This window comes from Staurois parvus, unplaced genomic scaffold (assembly GCF_062004578.1).
Source record: "Staurois parvus isolate SC_StPar_1 unplaced genomic scaffold, SC_StPar_1.0 ptg000126l, whole genome shotgun sequence".
NCBI classification, from domain to species: domain Eukaryota; kingdom Metazoa; phylum Chordata; class Amphibia; order Anura; family Ranidae; genus Staurois; species Staurois parvus.
In genome coordinates this window covers 3,899,323-3,925,360 of record NW_028317922.1, presented here as the reverse complement: position 1 = coordinate 3,925,360, position 26,038 = coordinate 3,899,323, and the positions used below count along the sequence as shown (strand labels likewise).

The following is a 26,038-nucleotide window of genomic DNA, read 5'->3' as shown; positions in this document are numbered from 1 at the left end:
AGCATCATACACCAATATGGAAACATTGTAATAAATTAATTATTGAGCAAATTCATCCAAAGTACTTTGCTAAAAATAAAGTAGTGCACGTATAAAGATAAATAAAGGCATCTTCTATGTAAAAATGTCAGCTACAAGTAAATGTTCTCACTATTTTGTAGAAACGAGGTCTATTATATACAGTTTTTGTACACATAACAGTTAATACTAAGGAACCTTGAAGTAAATAGGAGAAAGGCGTGTGAATAGCAATGACATTAGATCTGAGAGTTTACAAGCCTATAAATGTGTTGTATGGATGTGTCACTAAGCTAATAAAACTGCTAGCAGTGTTTTCTACTATTGTAACTGTTTGTTTTACTTCCTCGGATTATAAATATGAACAGTTGTTTATTTTGGCTATTACACTATTAGGCTGCTAACCATATGGAGGTGTAGGCGTCAGCTGAAGCTGTTTGCAGGGTGCCTGTGTACAAACATTAATGTCCATGTGCTGCTGCACTTCGGGTGCACTGGACCGTGAGCTGCTTTTATGTTTAGGCCACTCTCTGTATCTGTTTGATGTGTCATATAAAACAGAGCTCTTTTTATCTTCTTTTTGTTTATTTTGTCTTTTGTAAGACAACCACTGGGAAGTTTTAAAGGAAAAATGATACAGTTGCAAGCACATGTATTTAGGATGCCACCACCCAAAGTATTTTATAAGGTAACTCTATGAGGATTTTAGTGATTTAGTAGTCCAAGACTATGCTCTTGTTCACAATGCATTATGTATCTTAAAGGCTAAGTTCATCCTTAAAGCAGAGCTCCACCCAAAGGGGACGTTCCACTTTAAGCCTTTGTCCCCCGCTCCCCATTAAGGATTGGCACCTTTGGGGAGCGGGGGGAGCGGGTACCCAAATTTGACAGGTACTCGCTCCCACTTCCACAGCAATCGCCTAGGCGATCAGAAGTGGAAGTTGTCCTCCCCCCTCCCTCCCCGTAGTCTTCTGGGACACGTGACAGGTCCCAGAAGACTACAGGGCCATTCACAAAGCGCAGTGCTTCTCACACATGCACAGTGGGCACCCGGCTGTGAAGTTGCAAACTGTCACAGCCGGGTGCCCGCACTGAAGATGCCAGCACCAGGGAGAGAAGATGGCCGGTGAAACCAGTGGTGGTGAGGACACCACTGTACCCTGTGATAGGTAAGTGTCTGTATTTTAAAAGTCAGCAGCTACAGTTTTTTTAGCTGTTGACTTTTTTTTTTTCCAGGTGGAACCCCGCTGTAACATCCTTAAAAAAAAAAATTATGTTTTTGCAGAAAAAAAGGTGCTTTATTATTTCTTTACACCTGAGCTTACAAAGTATTGCACCCATGGTCAGTGGATCATGGGTGCAATGTCAGGCTCCTACAGACACTGTCTACAGCTCTCTGCCCATACCTCTGTATGGGCTTTCAGGTCCTGAGTTGCAGGAAGTGACAATTGACTATGAATGTGCTGATCAGCCACGTGAGGTCCATTAAGAACTAAAAGTCTGCCTGGCACAGTGGCAGACAGAACCTTTAGTTTATTCATTTATATATATTTATTTTAAAATTATGATAGTGGATGCGGGGGAGCAGAACCCCAATCAGCTGTCATGAGGGAGGAGATCAGGGGGTGAGAGTTGGGGTGGTTAGTAAAATGTTATGTTACACCCAGGGGTGGACTGATAACTCATGTGGCCCATGGGCAACAGGGGATCATGGGGTCCCTGTGTCCTTGCCCAAACTCAAAAAAGCCTATGAAAAAAGTACCAGGGGCTTCTCATGGGGCCCCCTACTGACCCCAGGCCCTCTGGCAGTTTCCTGGTTACACCCTAAATACAGCCTTTAAATCAGAAGTATGGACATTTATACTCACCTAGGTGGATGCAGCATCGATCTGCTGCTGTATTGGTATCTGCATGCTCTGCAGTGAGAACTGAGTGATCAAATACTACTGATTTCTCAGTTCTCCCCTCCACTCTGAGCAGAGTGCCATGATGCTCAGGCTCCATGCACACTGGGCATTTTAATAACGCTAGTAACATTAACTGTGTAAAATCATGTTAAAAACGTGAGTTTTCAGCGGTTTTTAGCGCTTTTTTGTTAGCGTTTAGTTTTGCCACGTTTGCATTTTTAGTGTTTATTAGAGGGATTTTGGTAAAAACAAATCCAAAAACACTGGTTTGCTGCGATTTACCGCATTTTACCTAGTTTTTCAGCATTAGAGTGTTTTTACAGCTAAAAAAACTTCTCTAGAAACCCACTAGTTCTGGGGGGTTTTTCCAGCCAAAAAACACCCCTGAAAATAAACGTTGATTACAATCTATCATTACATGGACACATAGGATAACATGCTGAAGAGTTTACTTGCTGTAAAAAATAATGTCTAAAGCCCAAAACAGCCACTGTAAAAACATCCAGTGTGCATGAGAACTCAGTTAGCGGCTCTCTGCTCTGCCTCTCCAGTGCCTCTGGAGCACTGGGCAGTGATGGGGGCTAGAGGGGCTGGCTCTTGCAAGATCGTTGAGAGGTTGTGCCAGGTCCCGGTCCAGGCTTGTGGGTGGATCCTGACCAAATGGTCAAGATTGTTTCAGAGCCTGGACTGGCTGAGTGACGTCAACCGACAGTGGATTTTAACGAACTGCACTCCTGTGACCTACAGAAGTATAGACAAAATAGCTTAGGCTATACTTCTCCTTTAAACACATTGCTTATTTAAATTGGTTGAAAATATGTTAACAACAAAACCTTATCCAATAAAGTAAAAGGCTAAGTCATGTTTTTTTTTATTTCCCTGGCATGTGATTGGGTATGCAAAGAGAACAAAGCTTTACCTTTTTTATTAAAGTGGAACTTCACTCTGTCAATCAACATAGACTATTTGGAACCTTTATGCTGCTCATATATCCTGTTACATGTTACACGCATAATGCAGGTGCAACATATAACACGTTACAAAAGGTGTATTTATCCTTTTATTAGATGGATGAATGGTTTGGGCTAGCTGCACTTCTGTGAAGTGCAATAATGCACCATATGCGCATTGCGTTGCCATTTATTGTCAATGCCACCTTGTAATGCACTGGTTTGCACAGTAACACTTTACTATGTATTGTGGTGTGTCGCATCTGAAAAAAGGTGTAGGTACCTGTATTTGAAAGCAAAATTTTAGCTGAAAAGACCAGGTCCCTTCCTTGCCAGAAAGTATTGTGCTATGTTGTAAAATCTCAGGACTGCATGAACTGAAATTCAAATCCTTTGGCAGGAAAAATCTCTCTTATATACAGTATGTATTTCATCTGTGTATTTAGCTGGTTTCCTGGAGTTCCTCTTTAAGGTTTGTGTGCCTACAGTCTCTTCAGCATAAATCTTGGCCAATGAACAGGAATGGCATTGAACGCTCTTCCATTGGTTTACATTCACAATTACAGATCTTGAATTTATAGCCTGCATTCATTAGAGTAGACATTTCATGAGTGTGATGCTGGGACCTGATTGATTCTGGCCTGTTGCATACACACAGCAATAAGTAATAGGTAAAGCATGCCTTCCTACTTTCACTGAACATTTCTGACAGCCCAAAGGAAGACATGATTGATTGGGTTCCCTCCTCTCCAATCACTGAATCAATGTCAATGCTGTATTCTGAATGTTAAATGGCTAAGACAATAGCTGGTGTTATGGTGAAAATCCCTCATCAGGGTATAGCTAAATGGCAACTCCAGCAATAAATAAAATCAGTTAACTGCTTATGTTATCCTGCAAGCACTGCAGTCAGGAAGTCTGCACAGTTTACTTTAATCTGAGTGTTATGTAATCCTGTGCCGCCTGATTCCTCAGGCTTTTCACTGTCCTTGTAGACAGAGCTGCAGCCTTTCATCAAATGATTCTGTGCCAGAAAGCTTCTCTTTTATGCCCCAGTGTGTAGGCTCACAGATAAGTGCCATGCTTAGGAAACCTGAAGACACTTGCACATCCAAAGGCTGATTCAGGGCCAACCAGAATGTAAGAGTAATGGCAGCTAGCATGTTGGCCAATTGCAGAGGGTGAATGAAAATGTTTTACGTGGCTGTGTTAAAATGCACGTAGAGTTTGTTTAAAACCACCAGTTCCTTTGAAAAATTTCCATAAACAATTTTTTTTAGGCAAAAATAAATAAATGATGGAAAATATAGGTAAGGAGAAGAGAATAAGACACTTGCCCTTTTCCTCTACTAGCCAGTAACAAATCCTCGTTATTGCTCCGGCTGTTGGCAGTACTTTGTGGATAGTAACAAGGAATAATGATCCAACACTTGCTGCCTGCCAGCTTTTTTATATTTGAAGTCTGTGTATCATTGGGGAAATTTACCTTCCATTCCCGTCCCAGAGGTGCAACAGGACATTATAAGAAATTTCCCAATTTAAGTGGAATTCTTCAGCCAGCCATAGATTAATTGAATCTCAGATGATTCAGCAGAAAATTATGGACAAAAAACTTGTGGGAGCAGCACCTCAGTAATGCTGGTCAGCAAAAAAAGCCCACTCTTCTTCTTTGTTTATCACTTTTTACCTGCCCCTCCCCATATTTTTTATCTGCAGCCTCCAGTGATAGGGAGGGAAGTCTGACAAAGGATTTGGGCATCACATCTAGCAGAAAAGAGGGTTAGCTTGGGGCCTTGCTGTAAGTCTTTCACTCCACCTTGGTGTCTCTAGAAGCATCCTTGACCAGGCAAGTGTCTCTTCCACAGCTGCTAGAGAGTTAGAAAAAAAATTACCCATGATCACCCCTATGCCCAGTGTCTGAATGCCAGCTTGCCAAACTTGCTGGAGTCGCTGCCCGTCTTCAAGTTTATGGTCTGTCGCATTATGGCACCACATTGACAGGTACCCAGCCACAATTTTTCTCCCAGAATGCTATCCCTGTCCTCCACCAGTATGTGTTAAGTCTCTGGGTAACTGGCTCACTCTGTCTGCAGAAGGGTTGACATGACCTTTGTAATATTTCCTCCTCCCCTATCCCCCACTCATGACTTTACCATTAAGATCAACAGCACAACCACTGGTCCTTCCCCTCATGCCAGGGTGCTAGGCGTAATCCTAGACTCTGACCTCTCCTTTGGGCCCCACATCCACTCACTGGCTAAATCTTGCCGTCTCAACCTCTGGAACATTTACAAAATTTACCCCTTCCTGACCAATGACACCACAAAACAACTTATTCACGCCTTGGTTATATCCCGCCTCGATTACTGCAACTCCCTCCTCACTGGTCTACCGTTACACAGGCTATCCCTCCTTCAGTCTATTATGAATGCTACTGGTAGACTCATACACCTTACCAACCGATCAGTGTCTGCTGCCCCTCTCTGTCAATCCCTTCACTGGCTTCCACTAACCCAATGTATAAAATTCAAAATACTAACCACAGTTTACAAAGCCATCCACAACATCCCTAGCTACATCACCGACCTCATCCACAGATATCGGCCAAATGGCCCACTCCGCTCCTCCCATGATTTCTTCCTCTCTAGCTCCCTCATCACCTCCTCCCAGGCTTGCTTCCAGGACTTCTCTAGAGCCTCTCCCATCCTCTGGAACTCCCTACCACAGCATGTCCGGTCAGCCCCCACCCTGTCTGCCTTTAGGCGATCTTTGAAAACGCACTTCTTCAGGGAAGCCTACCCCACCTCCACCTAAGAACTGTACTTTAATCACCTCCACCAGATCATCCCCCGCAGCTATTACCTTTTGTATCATCTCCCCCTTCTTTTAGATTGTAAGCTCCACGAGCAGGGCCCTCACATTCCTTCTGTACTGAAATGTATTGTAATTGTACTGTCTCCCTTATATTGTAAAGCTCTGCACAAACTGTTGGCGCTATATAAATCCTGTATAATAATAATAAGGACCGAAGGCATGTGGTCCAGCAAGCATTGGCTGTGATATGACATCTCCTTCACAATCCACTGGGCAAATTTGCTGGCCTACTCCTTACTGTCCTCATTCTCCAAGTTCTTGGAACCAGAAGTCCCTTCAAGCACCCAAGAACACATGCAACAGCCCAAAGAAAACTCTGCAATTCTGTTTTGCAGCTGGTATGCCTGGTGAACAGGAACCACTATGGACAAGAGATCCTGGCAGCTCTTCAGGGGCAGGCCAAGAGGTGTCTGACCCGAAACCATCTTGTGTCAGTCCAATGGCACCAATCACCTGGCTTCCCTTCGGCAAGGAAAGTTCACATACATTCCTTGCCTGACAGATGTCCTAAACCTTGTGGTGCAGCAGTTTCTGATAAGGTACCTTGGTGTTCATGATGTAGGATTCCACGTCCTCACGTATGTGACGTACGTGACATCACCACGCACAGCAGCTGTTTTGCTTAGACCACTATTCATCTCATGGGTTAATATGTCACCCGAGCCTCATATGCTGCTCCGGACAATCCATATAGCTATACGATTTGGAGATTCTACCATAGGGAATGGCCATACATGTCGCTATCTGTCGAGCGGTGAAATGACTGTAACAATGCAGAGTTACTACTGTATATTTTCAATTACGTCATTCTTTAATAAGCTGCATGGTCCCTTTAGAAACCTCCTTTTGGGGTAATCTATTACCCTTGATTGTTTTTGGTTTTCAAGATGTCCTGTGGCAGGCTACCTTAGGTGGTCATATCAAGCAAGTAATCGCTTGGCTGAAATGCAGCTGCACGATAAGTTTCCTGCCAACCGTGTGATATGTGATACAGCCTTGCGCTGGAACTTGACATTGGTGATGTTGCAGCAACTGCCCCAGGAGGAGCAGGCCATCAACAGGTATCTGTACTAGTACAGAACAAGGATTGGCTCTGGGGAGCAGGGTGGTATTTATCACTTCAATTGTTCCTGAATCAGGACACATTCAACATCTTCAAAGAGGTGACCAAAATGGCAGAAGCAGTGATTAGTAACACAATCCCTCTGATGTGCCTGCTGGAGCACACACTGCATGGCACTTGAGGCATAGCAGCAGAAGGAAGAGCAGGATTTTCTGCTGTCTCAGGGTGAGCACAGGATTGTGCACATGGTTCTTTGATGAAAAATAGCATTTTTTTGGCCTCAACTGGATGCTTCTGATAATGGAGATGCTATTATTGGATATGGTGGACACTAATGTTTCAAAGGAGTTGAAAATTTCTTTCAATGAATATTAATGAACACATACAGCAGAGTTTTCAAGCAGATCAGTGAAGAAATTTTTCTTTTGAGACCATGAAAAAAAAAGTATACATTTTGTACAGTTGATGCAGTTTGTAAGCAGCTTTATTAGGATACAATATCAGGTAAAGGCAAGAATGTTTTATCAAGAAATAAACTTTAGAGTTTTTTTTCACAGAAAAAAAAGCCTGAAATATTGTATTGACTTTTAATCAGCAAGAGACCAGAAAGGTTATTAATCAAGAAATTGAAATTAAAGTATTGTTTCATAGAAATAGCACAGAAATATTCTACTGACTCCATGCACAGTATATACGCAGCTTTTACTAGGCCACAGTTTTACAAGCAGGCATCATTCAGATTTTAATTAAGAAATCAAAATTTACAGTGTATTATTGTTGCCACCCTACCATAAGCAGTAATGTCTATTACATTTAGTACTGCCTGGCTGCATCCAGGTAGTGTTTAACTGATAGATGGCACTGTTGCTTTTGGCTCTCTTAATTCCAGCCCGATTGTTCACTCCAACCTGCGATCAGTGTGTGTCCCTGGCAATAGGGGCAGTAGGGCTGGAGTATGAATATTTTTGTTCTTCCCTGGCCAACCACTTGGAGTCTCATTGCCAGTGGGGGAAGGACATACATTTTTAAGCTCTTCAACCTGGGCTTCAGCCTGTAGAGTGTGTGTATCAGCTGCTATCCAGCTAAGTCTGAAGCCTAGGAAGGCTCTGCATGTGTCTGGGAAAAGGTCTGAAAATGCCTACCTGTTTAGGAGTGATCATGTTGCTAAAGCATCTTGGAGACAAGAAACTGACAGAGAGTTGCCTAGAAGGAGAAGGGTAATGCCTGGAAAGAATTCTAATTTACAAGGTAGGTTTTATCGTGAAATAAAATTAGTGCATATTGTGCTAGTTTTGGCCAGTGGCCCAACCTGGAAAACCAAAAGTCCATGGTGCCTTCTCCTTACTTCAAAGAGAGAATCATATGGTCTCTGGACATTTTTTTTAATTTGCAAATGCAGACCCTGCCTTCTACTAGCTGCATGTGCAGAACCAGATCAAAAGGCGGACTTCACTTGTTGCATACTTGCACCAGGCCTGTGACTCAGAAAAAAAAAGTCAGAGTACTAACAGAAGCAGTTCAGAAATGACAAGACACCTATTTTCCCAGCACAGGTTTCATTCATCTGGCCTTTATGAGGGATGTGCAGGATCAGTTCAGTGAATGGTTTATGATTAGAGCTAAACTTCAGCCAAAGGCGCTAGATATAAATAAAGGTGATATCACATGGGCAAACTGACATGCAGCCCTTTTCATAATAGTAAATCGCTGCATGTGATATACAGTCTCACATTGAGTTATGGTTTAAACAAAATGAAGTACAAGTCTGACTTCTTGAAACAGACATATAGTAAAAAAAAACAAAACAAAAAAACAAACAAACACCAGTGCTGTAGTGCATCAGATCAATTAGATGCAAATGTCCGGTGTATTGTGGTGCACATGTAGGTGGGGCCTGAATTTGGTACCTTGTTTGGGTGAAATCACTCACATCATGTACAGTATATAGCGCAATTATATCATTTATATATGTTTTGAACAAGTTGGTAGAAGTAATAGACAACTGTTCCTTGCAATGGTATTTAGCGATACAACAGAAATACAATCTCAGTATTACCGGATGTATTACTATAGGATGGCTTCAGTTAACATGGATTGTTTCCCTTGCTGGAATATGCACTGAATAGGTCTGCTCAGCTCCACACCTCCAAACCATAGAGTTCACTGGAGTATAGGTCTTGAAGAGGGAGCTGGTCCCTGTCTCTTCACTTGCCTGAAGCAAGTGAAAATGGTGTGGGTTTTTTTATTTAAAAGGTTTCCTCACCCAAGATGGCCACCAGAGTCTCTCACGAGTTCTGTGTCCAATCAGACTACTTTAGTCTCTCAACACGCTGAATGGAATTCATAAGGGGCCAATTCCCTTACAAGATTCAAATTCCCCTGCAACAACTGCACTAGGCTACCTAGAGGTGAAAAGACTAATTGTATCCGCCTCCTCCCCCTCTCCTCCATCATTTTGTAATTATAGGTTTTAGTGCATCCTTCAAATTTAAAGTACCACAATGATAAGATACAAATTGAAACAGAAAATACTGATTCCAAAATCAAGGAACTGTACATATCCTTTATATAAGTTTTGAACAAGTTAGTAGAAGAAATAGACAACTGTCTCGTGCACTGGTATTTAGCGATATAGAAGTAATACAGTCTTTGTATTAGCCAGATGTATTACCAGAGGATGGCTTCGGTTAGTAGGGATGGTATCCCTTACTGGAATGTGCACTGGATATGTGTGTGGTCTGCCCATCTCCACACCTCTACACCATTCACTGGAGTCTAAATCTTGAAAAGGAGCCTACCCTGAGCTATCCCTTTTCAACTTGAACTTCTCTTTGATCTAATCATTTTCTCTAACAAGCGGGCGCCTGTCCCTGTCCATTCACTCACCAGAAGCACACCAAAATGATTCCTTATTTAAAAGGTTCCCTTACCCAAGATGGCCACCAAAGTCTTTTTAAAGTTCTGTGTCCAATCAGACTACTTTCCTCTCTGAAGACACTGAATGGAATCTCTAAGGAACCAATTGCCTTCCCCTGCATCAATGGCACTAAGTCACAGTTGTAAAGACTAACTTCACCTGCCTACACATTCGTTTGCCAGATATGGTATTGCAGAAGAAGCCAAGAGGAGCCTAGTTCCTCTATGGTTTCCTGGGTCACAGGTATCTGATTAGATGCTGGCATCCCATGTGACTTTGGTGGCCATTTATGGTCAGGCAGAGTGTATTTAAGACCCAGGCTCTCGGGCTTGGTGCACATTTCACATGTGGCTAGACAGGTCTGTCAGGGACAGTGCTTAGTGTCAGGGAAAGGTTCTAGAGGAGTAGGGAAAGTGCAGGGACATGCTGTCCTTCCTGGGCACGGACCGGCCAGGTCGCATTCTGCCTCTCAAGACAGACACTGTCAGCACACTTGAGAAGTTCTGCTTCTGATACATCCCTGTTATATCCTGTGAGTGTTCCCGATTGGGATGCCGTCCCGACAGGCTTGTTGTGTATTGCTGAACTTTAATTGCAATATTTAAACAAAAATGTGATGCACTACCTCCTCACATAATAAAAACATAAACTTTAAAAAAAACATGCAGTGACAATCCAAAAAACTTCAAAATAGTGAGATAGAAGTCCAATGCAACATTTGTTGTGCTATCATCCAGCAATATTCAACATCGTGGTTGAATTGTGGCCCCAATCCCTGCTCACCTTAAATGTTGACCTATAATTTATAATAGGCCAAACATGCTTTTAAAGGATTATGTGCCTCCAAATTTCTGATCCATAAAGTGTTCCTTCCACATGCTATGCCTCCATTGGACCTTTGAGCTCCAAATCCATGCAAAATAAAACAAAAAAATACCGTAGTGCAACACCGTTATGTTAAATTCCAAATTTAACGTGCTACAATATCCACTCACATTAAAAAAAATGATGTGTGCTCCAAAATGTAGTGAACAGTTATTTGCATTACTCTACCGTGCCAACTACATCGTAATGTTTCCCATCACGGAGTAGGTGCACCATGCACTCACCTTCTTCCCTGATCTATCAAATAGGTCATACACGCTTAGGGATACTAGACAACTTCTGCTGATCCACTGCCCATCATTAGTGGCTATTTCCTTAGCTCTGGCCCTTTAAGGGAACAGACTGCAGGATATCCAGTGGGATTATGATGTGTATGATCAAAGAGGAAAGGAATAGATCATAGTGCAACCCCATAAAACATAACCACTTTATTTAGGTAAAAAATGCACTCACAAAAGTATTAAATAAATAGCATGACCATAGCTATCAATCAATATGATTCCTCACATTCCTCACAGGAGCGATGTGAGGAACCATTTTGATTGATGGATATGGTCATGCTATTTATTTAATACTTTTGTGAGTGCATTTTTTACCTAAATAAAGTTGTTATGTTTTATGGGGTTGTTCTATAATCTATTCCTTTCCTCTTTCATTATACACTTCATAATCCCACTAGATATCCTGGAGTCCGTTCCCTTAAAGGGCCAGAGCTAAGGAAAGAGCCACTAAAGATGGGCAGTGGATCAGCAGAAGTTGTCTAATATCCCTAAGCGTGTATGACCTATTTGATAGGTCAGGGAAGAAGGTGAGTTCATGGTGCACCTACTTGGTGATGGGAAACAATACGATGTAGTTGGCATGGTGGAATAATGCAAATGACTGTTTACTACTGTAAGGGAACCAGACCCCGACTGCACTTGGGTATTTCCGTTAGACTCCCGCCTCCCTGTCCAAACACCGTCCACGGACACCACTGCTGACTATACAAGACTAGACGAGACCAGTCTTGAAATAAATCAGGAAATAGACTTCTTTATTTTAGCACAGATACAAGATATATACATTCAAGGAAACAATTCTCCCCTCCCTGCATAATGAAACAGGGTGGGGCAATCCACATCTTGCAACAAAAGACACATCAGCAGACACCCCCCACCAAGCCAATACACAAACATATACATCCCATAATAGTTTGCTCCCAAGCAAGACACACAATAGAACAATGGGATACAACCACATGGCATTAAACAATGAACAACCCCCCACCCCACCTATACATGTCTACACAATATCAGGTCATATCACCCTGTACCCCTAACAGGCACAGGGTGACTTACACATAAGAGCTGTGTTCCATGGGCCCCCCACCCAAAGTGACTCCCATCACAACTACATTTTAGAGCACACATAATTTTTTAATGTGAGTGAATATTGTAGAGCGTTAAATTTGGAATTTAAAAAAACGGTGTTGCACTACAGTATTTTTCTGTTATATTTTGCATGGATTTGGAGCTCAAAGGTCCAATGGGGCATAGCACATGGAAGGAACACTTTATGGATCAGAAATTTAGAGACACATAAATCCTTTAAAAGCGTGTTTGGCCTATTATAAATTATAGGTCAACATTTAAGGTGAGCAGGGAGTGGGACCACAATTCAATCACGACGTTGAATATTGCTGGATGATAGCACAACAAATGTTGGATTGGACTTTTATTATCTCACTATTTTGAAGTTTTTTGGGCTGTCACTGCATGTTTTTTTAAAGTTTATGTTTTCATTATATGTGGAGGTAGCGCATCACATTTTTGTTTAATTATTTAATTTGCGTGTGAGTACACTAGATCAGTGAGTGCAGCAATCTCCTTCTTCCGGTAATACATTTGTGATATAGCAGCGCACAAGCCTTTATTATTTTAATTGCAATATATTCCTGTTACTCATCACCTGAACTTTGAGTGTTTTCTGCTGCTGTACCATGCTGCACGTACCCACATGTTGGGAACACTAAAGGAGAATAAACAACGATTGTACATTCAGGTTGTAGCATGCAAAGTTGGTGCAATGATGAGTTTTACTGCTACCTCTGTGCCACTGATTCAGAGATCTTCATTTGCAAAGCATTGCTATTGGCATATCTCTTCCTTTTGTTGCTGGCCAGTTGTCCAGGAATTCTCTGTAGACACTTAACCACCTGCAACCTGCTACAGACCTTTCACTTATGAACCACAAAATCCTATGTGGCAGATACACTCCATCCACAACTGACGGGGCTGTTTGTCACAATTGTTACTTTACAATCAGAACAGAGAACAGAGATGATGCACTAAGTGCAGTAACACACATCAAACATTCAGACTTGAGTTTACTGTAGTCCAGAGTTTTCCAACCAGTGGTACGTGTTCCCTTTGTAAGAGATTTCACAAACAAATCAAATTTTGAAAAGGGTCAAATTTGTCATCTGAGTCTCTTAAATGCTTGGCGTTGCTTGGAAAATATTCGCAGTAGAAATCTGTTCATCATTATATACAGGCATCCATCTGCCAAATGTTTTGTATTCAGGACTGCGGGTTCAGGCTGATGGAGGAATGACCCAGACTGATCATGTTTGCCCATTCCAGGATCTTTACACATAACCCAGTAAGTGTGGAGAATATAGAAGCAGCTGCTGCTCTGTGAGATAATCTTAGTAGCAGCCTGCTATTTTCCAGTTCTGGTCCTGTAATATAACAGATAAAGCACTGGATGCATTTAGATCCTTCCAGCAAGATCCATCAACATGGCTGCCTGGCAACAATCTAAAGAAAAAAGATTTGTTACTTATCCAGAACTTGTCCAATTACAATGGAGATGCTGATGATGTGGGCTCTGCAGGTGCCTAGTATGCTATCTTTTTCAGTGTACTGATATGTCCTCAGAAACGAAACAGTGGACTTTTACAACCTTGCTCATCACCGTTCAGGTAGTGCAGAAATTTGTGCATGCTTCAAGGGCTCAGCACTCCAATCTCTGAGTACCAGACAAGTTGTCCGCTTTGTTGTTTTTTTCCATCTCCTGTGGCCCATCAGTAATTTTTGGGTAATTTAGTCAAGGAAGCTTTCATCATTTGTGGTTAGATAACCTAAATTTCTCTTTTCTTTGCATTTTCCAATATGTAATTTATTGGACTTGGATCTAGATCCATCAAGAATTATGTACCGTAAAGGCCTATCTAATTGGAAACAAATTGAATGGATTCTTTAGGCCCTCATGTTACATAGTTTTTGGTAAATCTAAAGCAGATTATACAATCAGATTGTAAACTTTATGGCTGGTTTAACAGTGTGTGGGGATGAGGTGGGGTGGGGTGTTTTATGATTGTCGCAAGTGGTACTCAATAATTTCAGTCAGTGCATTTGTAGCAGCTGCATGCACGTGAATTGGTCAGATGTAGACTCACATTGAAACAATGAGGTTTAGGGCCCATTTACACTGTTTTTTAATACACTTCTTCTGAAGCAACAAAAGGTATGTGTCATGGTTCCCTGTTAGGCCCCATTCACACTTGGGAATGGCGCCATTAGTGATTACACAAAAATGGCAACCGTCCCAACCTATAACCAGTCTTAGCAGTAAGGTGCACATGGAAGGGCAATGCACATCAAACAAAGGATTTCCCAGCAACACTTACCAGCCAGCCTGCAAAACAACCAATTTGGCCCTGTCTAACAGTTTGCGTTAAAAACAGAGGGTTTTGTTTGCACACATTTGCAAATACATACGTAAGCCACAGTCCCACGTCAAGAGTCCTCTGTATACTGTGGACCTAACTAAAATTTCCAAAGTCTCCATAGTAGGAGCACATGTATCAACGGATTGGTTAAGGGCAGGTGTGCCTGGAGGAGCCCATCCCTCCCTAAAGGTACAGGGACGCATGTGATGCCCAGCTATACCAAAATGAGAGCAAAAGCATCCAGTGCATCCCTGCATACGTGTTTTGATGCATGGGCAACCAGTATTAATAAGCAATGGTCAATGGCTGTTAACCCTATTCACTCTAAATTCTAAATTCAAAAATGTATCCAAACATATGTAAATGCATAGAGAGAAAACAGGTGGCGCACACACCTAGTGTATTATCCAAGGTTTATTGTAGGAGTGAAAGAATAATAAAAACATACTCACAGACGAAGCATGTATCTAAAAAGCATAGAAAAATGACAATGGCCACAACGGCAGGCAAGGTGTTCTCACTGTCAGTGCGGTCAAATGGCTGACGCGTTTCGGGGACAAATCCCTTTCCTCAGAGCTGATGACCAACCTCTGATGCTGATGTATGATGTCATGAGTCATCCGGAGTTTACTTCCTATCTCGTGGTTTGCATTCCAGCAGCCATTTCCCCACAGGCATAAAGCACACTCCCACACCATCCCACTCAGGCATCAACAGCAAGGCTCTTATTTTCCATTCATCATACATCAGCATCAGAGGTTGATGCTTTTTAGATACATGCTTCATCTGTGAGTATGTTTTTATTATTCATTCACTCCTACAATAAACCTTGGATAATGCACTAGGTGTGTGCGCCATCTGTTTTCTCTCTATCCAGTGGCTGATTTCCCCATCTGAGGAGGGCTGCACCCCTGAAGCATTTCCTTTGGTTGTCGCTGTCCTGGTACCCTTGGCTTCCCTTTTGGCTCTGCATATCCTGAGGTGCTGGAGAGTATGTACGATATGTCAATGCATGACTGATGTGAATGTACAATATATATGTAAAGCGCTGTGTAAATTGATGGTGCTATATAAGTACCTGTAATAAATAAATAAATAGTAAGGAAATTGCACAGAGAACCAAGGCAATGCACCTTCCTAATGCTAGAAAAAAAATGCACCTCTGCTTAAATGCAGACCAAGACCAAGCGGGTCTCTTCCCATTTTCCTATATAAATCTGTATCATATGCTAGCTGAAGACAGGGATATTTTGCTGGCAGAGTAAGGCTATGTGTTTCTAATGTATCACAGCAGAAATCTTTCATATTGTCAGTAGCTGGTGGACACAACGCTTGATCCTCCATGTGTTTTGTATGTCACAGACAGTGCCATCCTGGTGTCACTTTTCTGGCTCCAGTCTGAAAATAAACAGACTTACAGATAGTGTCATCAGACATTAACCTTCTGACTATGGCCTAGGGACTGGGGTTATTTGGGAACAAGGATTTAATATAACCATGGCAACTGGGAATTATGCTGTGACACTTTTTTGTCTATGTACGTCATGACCAGTCTGCTGCTTTAGACCCTTCACTTATTATTGGTTGCATATCAAAACTAGTCTCATGTATTTTTCTGAATTAGTATAAGAGGACATATGAATGGACAAGGCTGCTGGTCTGCATTGAGAGCCCACTGCTCAGCTCAGTGCATCTCTGCCAAGTACATTCTTCATATTCTTCATATATAGCACTATTTATAAGTCTTCCATTTCCAGTTTGAAGGCATCAGAAATAGTTTCAGTAGTCAGATATAGAAAGGGAAGCACAAAGTGGATCACTGTGCCTTGAGAGTGTTAATGATATCTATGTGATTTATATACATAGATATATCCTATTAATTTAGAATTTACATCTGGTATCTGGATAAACTCCTTAAAGCGGAGCTCCACCTAATATGGGAAGTTTCGCTTTAAGCCTTTGTCCCCCTCTCCCCATTAAAGATTGGCACCTTTGGGGAGTGGGTACCCGAATTTGACAGGTACCTGCTGCCACTTCCGCTGCAATCGCCTAGACAATCGGAAGCGGAAGTTGTCCCCCCCCCCGTAGACTTCTGGGACACGTGACAGTTCCCAGAAGACTACGGGACCATTCACAAAGCGCAGCGCTTCTCGCGCATTTGCAGTGGGCACCCGGCTGTGAAGCCGCAAGCTGTCACAGCCGAGTGCCCACACTAAAGATGCCGGTACCAGGGAGAGAAGATGGCCTGTGAAACCAGCCATGGTGAGGACACCATTGGACCGAGGGACAGGTGTCTGTATTTTAAAAGTCAGCAGATACAGTTTTTGTAGCTGCTGTCTTTTTATTTTTTTTTTTCAGGTGGAACTCCGCTTTACTTTTAAAAGCATTAGCCTTAGGGCCCTTGCACTGAGCATCTAACCCCTGTTTGTCCAATCCTGAAATTTTTGCACACCTAGAAGGCAATGGTGCAGCGTCCAGTCTCACAATCTGCAGCCTTTCAAAGTCTATGGCAAGCTGAAATGCACTGTAGCTGGATGGGGCTAAACGCTGTACTGAGTGGTACTTGTGTTTAGGGCCCAATGCCTTTAGGGCCGTATGTCCAGAACACTTACGCTCTGGACATACTCACATGGCTGTTCAGCCTGTAGGACTGGGAATGAAACCATGTTTCATGTGATGCGCTAAATATGTGTGTAACATGAAACTAGTTCAGAAAGGTGGAATTGGCCTTTAAATGTACACTATGCCTTTGATTTTTAAAGGATTTGTATAGGCATGACCCAAGATTACCCCCAAACCCCCCTTTTCCCTAGCAGAGCATGCCCCAGGATTGTTAATTCTTCCATCTTGTTCCTGTAGATTAAAAAAGGCTTTTATTACTTCTTGTGACATCATCACCAAGCTTGTAAAATTCTTGGAAAGGCAGCTGCTGGGAGCTGAGTTTCTATTGATGTAGGTACACCCACAAAACTACGTCTCCCTGGAGCTCTTCCCTACCCAAAATATATGGGAAGATTTCTGGGTGTCAACCAGCAGCATTGTTAAACTGGAAGAGAAATCAATGTATGCATGTGGAGAGTAGGGATGAGTCTGGGTTCGGTCCATGTGGCCATGTTCATTCACTGGTGTCACAATCATCTCTGCCTGCTTGTGTACATGCAGCTGCTGGGTGGGGAATTCCCCGTCCACAGCTGATTGGTCCAGCACTGACAGTTTCTTTTCGGGTTAGGCCGAACATGGATTGGCCCAAACCCAAGCTTATCTCTAGTGGTTAGGAACAGAGACAGGCTTGGGTAGGTAGAGTTCCGTAGTCCATGAGAAGGGGTGACAACACTGTTTGGAAATTCTGTGCAGCAGCAGCAGAGCTGCCATCCAACAAAATAAGGTAGGAGTTTACTGGATTTCTGGCATGACCTCCAGGCATTTTACTGAACTTGCAGCATTTTTAAATTGATACAACATAAAGAGATGTAGCACCCAGAGAAAAGATAGGCTAAATTTACAAAAATATTTTTTGCTTTCACTGTACTCAGTAGAGTGGGGAACTGTTTTTTGGTCTGGTCAGATTTTCCTGAGCTTTGTGGTTCATTGTTCTCGTCTGCCTCTGGAAGAGCATAGAATGGGAGGATCAACCACTGAGTGATAAATATTTATTGGATGCCAGATAATTTTTGGGAAGGGGGTGCCCAGAAGGTGGCTGTAGAAGTGATAAATGTTTGGGGGGCCTGGGCAGAGTGTTCTTTTCTGCTAAGAGGGTTCCACTTCTCCTGGGGCTGCTGCCCCTGGGAGGCAGCTAGTGTGAGACGAGAGTTGCAGTTTGGGCCTCAGCTGGTGCTGCGTTGAGGGCCTGGAGAAGATTACTAAAGTTATCTGTTGTAGGGCATTGCTTTGGGAGTTTGGAGAAGGATTATTTTTGTCTACCTCAATGAAGAATGTTGTGTGGAAGCTGGGTGGCAAACAGCTCCTGGGACATTGTGAGTAAGACCTGAGCTCAGGACTTTCATGTGTGCCTGCTGCTATAGGATTTGTGCTAAGAAGTTTGTTGCTATTTTATGTCATTTTGGAGTACCCTGCACCCCTTTTCCCCTCTTGTTTTCTGCAAATAAAATCCACAAAAAGACTTCCCCTAAACTGAACCTCTGTGTTGGTGTGCTTGGAGCTGTGTCTGTGGCAGAAAGTCTCTGTACTAGCAAGGGAGACCTGGGGTGATCTACTACTCCGGGGATGAGCACTACAGAAACATGCATGTATTGCAGATGTGCACATCAGAGTTTTTTTTATTAATTTATTTATTTTGGCCAAACGTACACTTAAAGCTGTATTTTAACATATGATAACTTGTATGTAACTATGTAGCAATTGTGCTTCTGAGAACTGAGTTGAAAGCTTGCACCCCTATCTCTTTAGGAACTCCACTGACATATTTTAGGAAATAATTTCTCTAGTGACTTGAAAGGGAACAGCAGACAATGAAAGCATTGCCAAGGAAAAGAAATGCCCCATAAAACTTGTGTGTGCCTGTATCATAGACAGAAGCTTCTCTGTGACACCATCATGTTTGATTTATGGACATTACTAGTCAATGCAATACAGTAGTCCAGAGTTTCTGTCTAGGTCTGTGTGCTTATTTCCTGACCTGGTAAAAGTGATGCAAGAAATAGGTGGTGCTGTTGTCCCCAGGGCAAAAAATAAAACACTGACAGCAACAAATGTAATTTCAGAAATTCTAACCATTTCTCACCATTTCTCCATCTATTTAATACTGTTTTGAACCTTAACTATAGCAATACTGATTACATAAATATAAATTAAATGTGCACGTGTAGATTTAACAAAAGGCTACTATGAATATGACTTGGTATGAGTCTCTTGCAATCCCTTTTACAGCAGAGCTCAGCGAGGGGGAGAGATAAGCAGCACAAGGAAACACACAGCATGGGGATAGGGAGAAGACTTGTAAGTGAAAGTGAAACTGCAGCAGAATAAGGTTAGCCAGGCTCTGCTGTGTGGTAGAACTCTGTAAATCTTAGGAATTAATGGGCATAGATACAAATTCTTTTGGAAGGTAAACCAGCTCTTAGATATGCATTTATCTGCGTGTTTAACTGTCTGCCTAGAGTTCAGCTTTAATACCTTTATCCCTTAATGCATCAAAATGCCTAATTTCTGTGACTTTATGAATATGGCATGTGCAACCAACCTTTGCAAATAATTATAACCATCATTTCTTTCTCTTTCCTTATTGTATTCAACAGAGTCCGATGTTCAGATCTGTGAGCAGAAGGCTCCAACATGTTGTACTAGGAAAATGGAGGAGAGCTACCAGGCTGCGGTGAAGAGAAAGATGGCTCATAACATCCAAGCTCTGAATTTTGAGCTCAAATTCACGATTGTTGCACATTCATCTGCCTTTCAAGGTGAGGATCTGACAGCCAAAATCATGTATTATCATGGCAAACTTCTTCAGTTTTAAGCTTAGTGAGGTTCAAGAATTTCTGGAGAATTAGGCTCTTTTTCACACGTCTGCCTGCCTATTCATAGCTGTTCTGTATGAAGAAAGCCTACTGTTTTCAAAACTCAAAAACCCAAGCTCAAATTTACACACTCAACTAAATGAGTGAAGCCAACCATATACTGTAAAATATGATTGTACAATCTTTTTTAGACCAACCATAAGCTATGTAGTGCAAGGGTCTGCCTGACTGATGCAAACTAAATAGAATATTTACGTATTTCCTCATACTAAATAGTTTTGGTAAATCTAAAAGAGAGAGATGGAATGTAAACAGCTTCTTCTGTCATCTCTCTTTAGAAAACCTGCTAATGCTCTATGAATCTGCCTATATGGTGTACCCTGTATTAAACATTCATTTGTAAAATTAAGATGTATTTGTATATAGTGAAAAAGGATATACAACTTTAGTATACTAATGGATATGCATAAAACTTTAAAATAACATTGACCCAGGACCATGAGAGTTTTCCACTTTAAAATACTTGTTTCTCAAAGTAGTCTGCTTCAGATGTCCCATCCATCAATGTATATAGAGAATGTACTGAATTTACTGTATTTGAGCTGCAGAGACTTTAGATTTTTCTATGCTATTCTGCTGTTATCATAAACCCTCATGTTGAGATGGGAGTATGAAGGCAAAAAGGAACTGTACTAAAATGTGTATATTTACTAATCCGTCTCTACCTGCTGCCCAAGGCACGGGCACATGTTTTCCTCATGGTAAATACCAACCCTGTCAAATCTGCATTACTAGTGAAGACATGTTTTTTTTTTCTTTTCTCATCTAGGATTCATCTCATGTATACTGTGTGTGTTAGGGACTCACTGCAACGCAGAGATGCCCTAACAGCTGCCAAGTGTAGGAGCGTGACTGCTGCTCAATGTCTCTATGACCAATCATTTAACTGACATTGTGCTTACTTTATGTACCTTTAATTGGATGTATCTGCATGTACCTGATCCTAGAGCTTATTATGTTTCAATTAGTTGTAGTGATTACAGAAAACATGCTTTCTGAGCCCTACTGTATAAAAAAATAATTTCTTCAATTTATGTATATTTAGCAAAAACCATAATTTATCTGAACTTTGCTATTTAAAGAAGTTTAGGGTTGCTAAAAAAAATAAACATCCATGTTCACCTCTATGTTCCAGCATTGCTGTGATGCTACAGGTGTCCCACGTCAGCTAAAGGAGGAGAACTGAGTGATCACATGACCGCTGATCGCTCAGTTCTCAAGTCTACTCCGAGCAGAGAGCAGTCACCACTGTCCACTCTGCCTCTCCAGCACTGGCTGCAGAGGGGATGGGTGCAGCTGGCTTCGGCACTCCATGTGCTGAGAGCAGGAACCAGCTCTCAATCAGGCAGCTGGGTGGACACTGACAATATGGTCGAGATCCATTCAGAGCCTCGAGTGGCTCTGCCATGTTGTTGGCTGATTCTGGGTCACAGGAGAGCAAAAGCAAAAGCAAGTACACACAAAAGCAAAAGCAAGTACACGCCTGTGCCTCTTGATCCACAAGACAAGTAAGGACAAAATACTTTGGCCATGCTTCTCTTTTAAAATTCATTTCCAAGTTGCCATGCACAACTGAAAGCAGGTGGTAACACTGTGGAAAGCTTCTGAAGATAAAGTGCATATATTTCACTTTTAAGGATATTACCCTCCATAGAAACGCAGTAATCAGTACTTATTGACACGATACTGACATTAAAGTGATAATAAAGGCTGAAAGCGATGGTATACTTACTCTGTGCAATGAAAATAGACAGAGTGGTCCCTTACCTCCTCTTTGGCAAACTTCTGCTGGCGCTTTCTGCTTATCCCTCTTCTGTGTGCCTCCTCAGCAAGCCAGGTGCTAAGGAGCCACCCGTGCGTGCACGCTTCCGAGCTGTGTGCTGTGTGTGACCATAGACACACACAGCACCAGTAAGCCATACCTCCACTCCCACCTCATAGGAGTTTGACTATGGCTCCTGCGGCTCTTGTTGAGGGGGATTAATTATTATGCACAGTTGCACCAGATTCTTTGTGCATCAGATTTAGTAAATCTACCCCTATAGTCTCTTGTGAGTTCAGGAAGTGAGAGGAGTGATGCTTGAGCCGAGGCAGTACTGGAGAGGTGACAGGAGTCAGGTAAGTAATTAAGAATGGGTGTGGGTAGGACAAGCAGTGGACATTTTTACCTTAATTCAGAGAATACATTAATGTAAAATATAAATTCGATTTTAGATTTAAGATCCATTCAGACTCTCCTTTACAAGCAGCACAGAATGATATTTTAATTTTTCACGGTTGCTTACAATTTGGGAAACATAATGGTGTCTGACTTAGCTTGGATTTTTTGTTAGGATATACCTTCCCAAACTCCCAGCTCTGCTCAGCTGCTGCATCTGTTATAAAGCCAAACGATGGTGTCATGCTCCCATGAAGGATTCTTATTAAGACAGAATAAGCAACTAAATTGAGAATCCAATGGTAAATCAGTGACACCTAATCTCACTACTAGAGTATTGCCTGAATAAAAATGCCATTAACCTTCTGATGGAAACCTAAACCCACAACAGAAAAATCAGTCTGTACAGTATATGCAGTAAAGCATGCTGTTATACACATAAGGGGTTAATCCTCTGCATTGTGTAAAAAGGCTGTTTGATCCTGTCTTCTATGATCTTCCCCTTTTTCCATTGTCCCCGACTCATCTCCTGATAACACAGTCTTTGGAGTCACTCTGCACATGCTTAGTTTATTGTGTATGTGGTAGAGATTTGTTTATCCTTTGGGAGGGTGCATATGATCAGCACAGGGCCAGTCAGCACTGTCCAAACAGAGGTTCAGGGGTTATGCAGACTCATAGGACAGTCATAGGAGAATGAAAACTCATCCTACAATCTTTAACCAGTGTTCAGGTGGACACTGATAGATGTCACAAGACTCTTCTAACTGCTGATGAGAAAATGTATTTATCAGCTTATATTTACTAAAATAATTGCATTTCCATGTTCTGTGTACTGTGTGAGACCAGATAAAGTGAATACAGGGCCCTGCATTTAGTAACACTTTAAAGTGAACCTGTGGCTAGGCTACACATTTTCAAATACTTCTTTAGAGTGCAGTAAATGTCCTTTACTACAACCTCACTGACCTTTGTATCTGTAGGCACTGTGGAGTAATTCATCCTAAAAATTCACAACAGAAGCACTTCCACTCTTAGTGGGTCAGCTCACCCTGGTCCCCCCCCCCCCAGCAGTGACTTGGCAGCCTTCCATGCTTCTAAGCTGTATGTAAACACAGAACAGATGCACAGGAAGAGGGGAGAGAGCAGAGTGCTGAGACCTGACTTGAAGAACATCAATGCTTGTCTTGTGTTTTAAAGCTCATTTACAAAAATAATAGGATATCCTCGACACGGGTTTGACTTTGAGGTGCACCTGAGACTACTGCAAGCAGGGTATTTATATATTAACTTGCAAGGCAAAAGGTACTGATGTAGCAGTCACTACCACAACTGGTGACATCTTTGTAATGTGTTTCCTCCAACTCTAACCCAAAAATGTAAACTTGTTAGATTGCCAGGGAACACATTTGACACTAACGCAAGTATGTCTGAATGCCTCAGCAGTATCCTAATAATATAACCATGTTCTGAAAAATATTCTTGAAAGTGACTAGTGCACACAGACATCTTCTGTGTTATAGTGGTACTAGGGGCAAGGAACCAGTGCATCACAGGGAGAAGTAAAGATGATGGCATTCCTAGATTGTAAGCTCCTAGGAGCAGGGCCCTCCTTTCCCTCTTGTATTGAACTGTATTGTTGCTGTATTGTCTCCCATTATATTGTAAAGTGCTGAGCAAACTGTTGGCGCTATATAAATCCTGTATAATAATAATAATCCATGAAAGTATCCACTCAAGTTGGCCATACACGGCCCCTTCAGCACAACCTAACTTGACAAACTTTGTTTAAAACATCAGAGGAGCCCAGTGGAAAATAGTCAGCCACTGTTTGTGTATTCAAATAGCCACAGGTGTCCCGGCTGCTTAGCCAGCAGTGGAGATTCCTCCATCCACGCGTTTAGCATGGATGAAGGAATCTATTATATTTCTCTTGTTAAGCTGTAGGCTAGCCTTTGCCTCAGAGGTGGATGAAGCGGACCATACTTAACTGTTGGTCACAGAAACATAGAATAGTGATGGCAGCAAAATGTGGTCCATTGATTCTGCCCCATTTTTTTAGTCTGAATATAGATCTATATTTGTACCAAGCATGTTGGAATCTACTTACACACAGCAAGCCTGAGATGTAAAAGACAGGCATGTCTCACTGTTTCTCCATGCTGATCTTCTGCCATAGATTTACTTAAACTGAGCTACCAGGTTTGGGTACAGTTGGGTGAATTTTTCTTTTTTTGGGGGGGTTGCTTGTCAACCATATCATCTTTGTTGGACTCTGTGACTTTAGTAATTTTATACTCACTTTCACCTTTTGCTCCCTCACAAGTCACTGACAATGTCAAGTTGACACAAAAGGCATTGGGTGGGGCTGTAGGTCTGTGAACTCATATCTTCCTACATCACTTCGGTAAGTGGAAGGCGTGCCCAAGGAAATAAGAAGTGGGGCAAGCAAGAATGGCTTTTAAATGATTCAAAAGGGTACTGCATGATGGCTTTTCTTCTTGTTTATTTTATGGTGGATTGGGAGCTGGAGAAATGAGAGGCTGCTCAAAGGAATAATGGGGCTGGATGCAAATGAGAGAATTGGAAAGCTGCCTATCATTGGAAAAAGCTATACTGGACCCGCTTATCGACTTAAGGGGTCATGGAGATCTGGTGAGTGCAGCACCTGATGGGGGAGCACAGAAACAGAAGAGGTGTTATGCAACTCCACAGTTTATTTCTGGTGAAATCAGCATGCTCAACACTGAGATTTGAAAGACTATTATTTTTTGATGGAAAAAGTTTTTTGGACATGGGACTTAATTTACATAGGTCTGAGCAGTATGTTTTAATATTGTTATCAAATGCATAGAATTTTTAAAATAATTTTTTGTTATGAATTTTTTGGAATACTATATGATAGAGATGATTAAATAGATAGGGGATAATAGTTTACACAGTGTTGAATAGAAAAGAAAGATGTTGTTAATTATTCTTTTATGCACTTAATTGTATTTTATTTATTGTAATTTTGCACATTTGTTTAGTGAGGCACCATCACATTGATTGTATACTTTAATGTACAATGATTACATGTGTTTTATCATTAAATATTTTGATATTTGAGGATTGTGGTTCGTGGTTTGTTTATATAAGTTTTAGATTTGGCTAAGTATGAGCCTTCATGTACACTTGACGTTTTGATAACGCTGGTAACGTTAGCTGTGTAAAGTCACGTTAAAAACGTGAGTTTTTTAGCGTTTTTGCATTAGCGTTCAGTGGTGGTTTCCCGCAATTAGTGGCGTTTTCCAACGTTTTTCAGTGTTTGTGGTTTTTAGAGGTTTTTTTACCAAAAAAATTTTTGCGGGGGTAAAAAAAATGTCCAAAAATGCAGTTTTTTTCATGCGTTTTTCAGCATGAGAGCGTTTTTACAGCTAAAAAACTCCTCTAGAAACCCACTAGTCCTGGCTTTTTTTTCCAGCCAAAAAACGTCCCAGGCAAAAAATGTTTATTACAGTCTATGTGTGCATGGACACATAGGATAACATGCTGAGTGGTTTACTGGCTGTAGAAAAAAACGTCAAAGGCCAAAAACAGTAGCTGTAAAAACGTCAAGTGTGCATGAGGACTCATAAATCATAATGGGGTGGTAAAGTCCATAAAACAGGTTTTTCATTTTAAAGTAGGACTGCACAGTGGCTAAATGGTTAGCACTTCCGCCTGGCAGTACTAGGATCGTTGGTTCATATCAGAACCACGGCACCACCTGCCTGGAGTTTGCGTGTTCTCCCCGTGCTTGCGTGGGTTTCCTCCTGTTTCCTCCCACACTCCAAAGACATGCTGGTAGGTTAATTGGCTCCTGTCTAAATTCACCCTAGTATGTGTATTTATGAATGTAAGTTAGGGACCATAGATTGTATGCCCCTTGAGGGCTAGGGACTGATGTGAATGTACAATATATGTGTGTAAATCGCTGCGTAAATTGACGGCGCTATAGAAGTACCCGAAATAAATAAATGATAATAATAAAGTGTT

The 26,038-nt window shown here is 41.7% G+C and overlaps 1 protein-coding gene across 2 annotated transcripts in view; it reads left to right on the top strand.

Annotated features, from left to right (window-relative positions):
* The window catches only part of LOC149467025 (glypican-5-like), a 319,714-nt gene that overhangs the window by 4,052 nt on the left and 289,624 nt on the right, over positions 1–26,038 (top strand). For both annotated transcript variants that reach the window (XM_089672361.1, XM_089672360.1), the window contains exon 2: positions 19,585–19,746. In XM_089672361.1, coding sequence (XP_089528487.1) covers positions 19,585–19,746 — 162 coding nt within the window. The remainder of the gene's footprint in view (positions 1–19,584; positions 19,747–26,038) is intronic.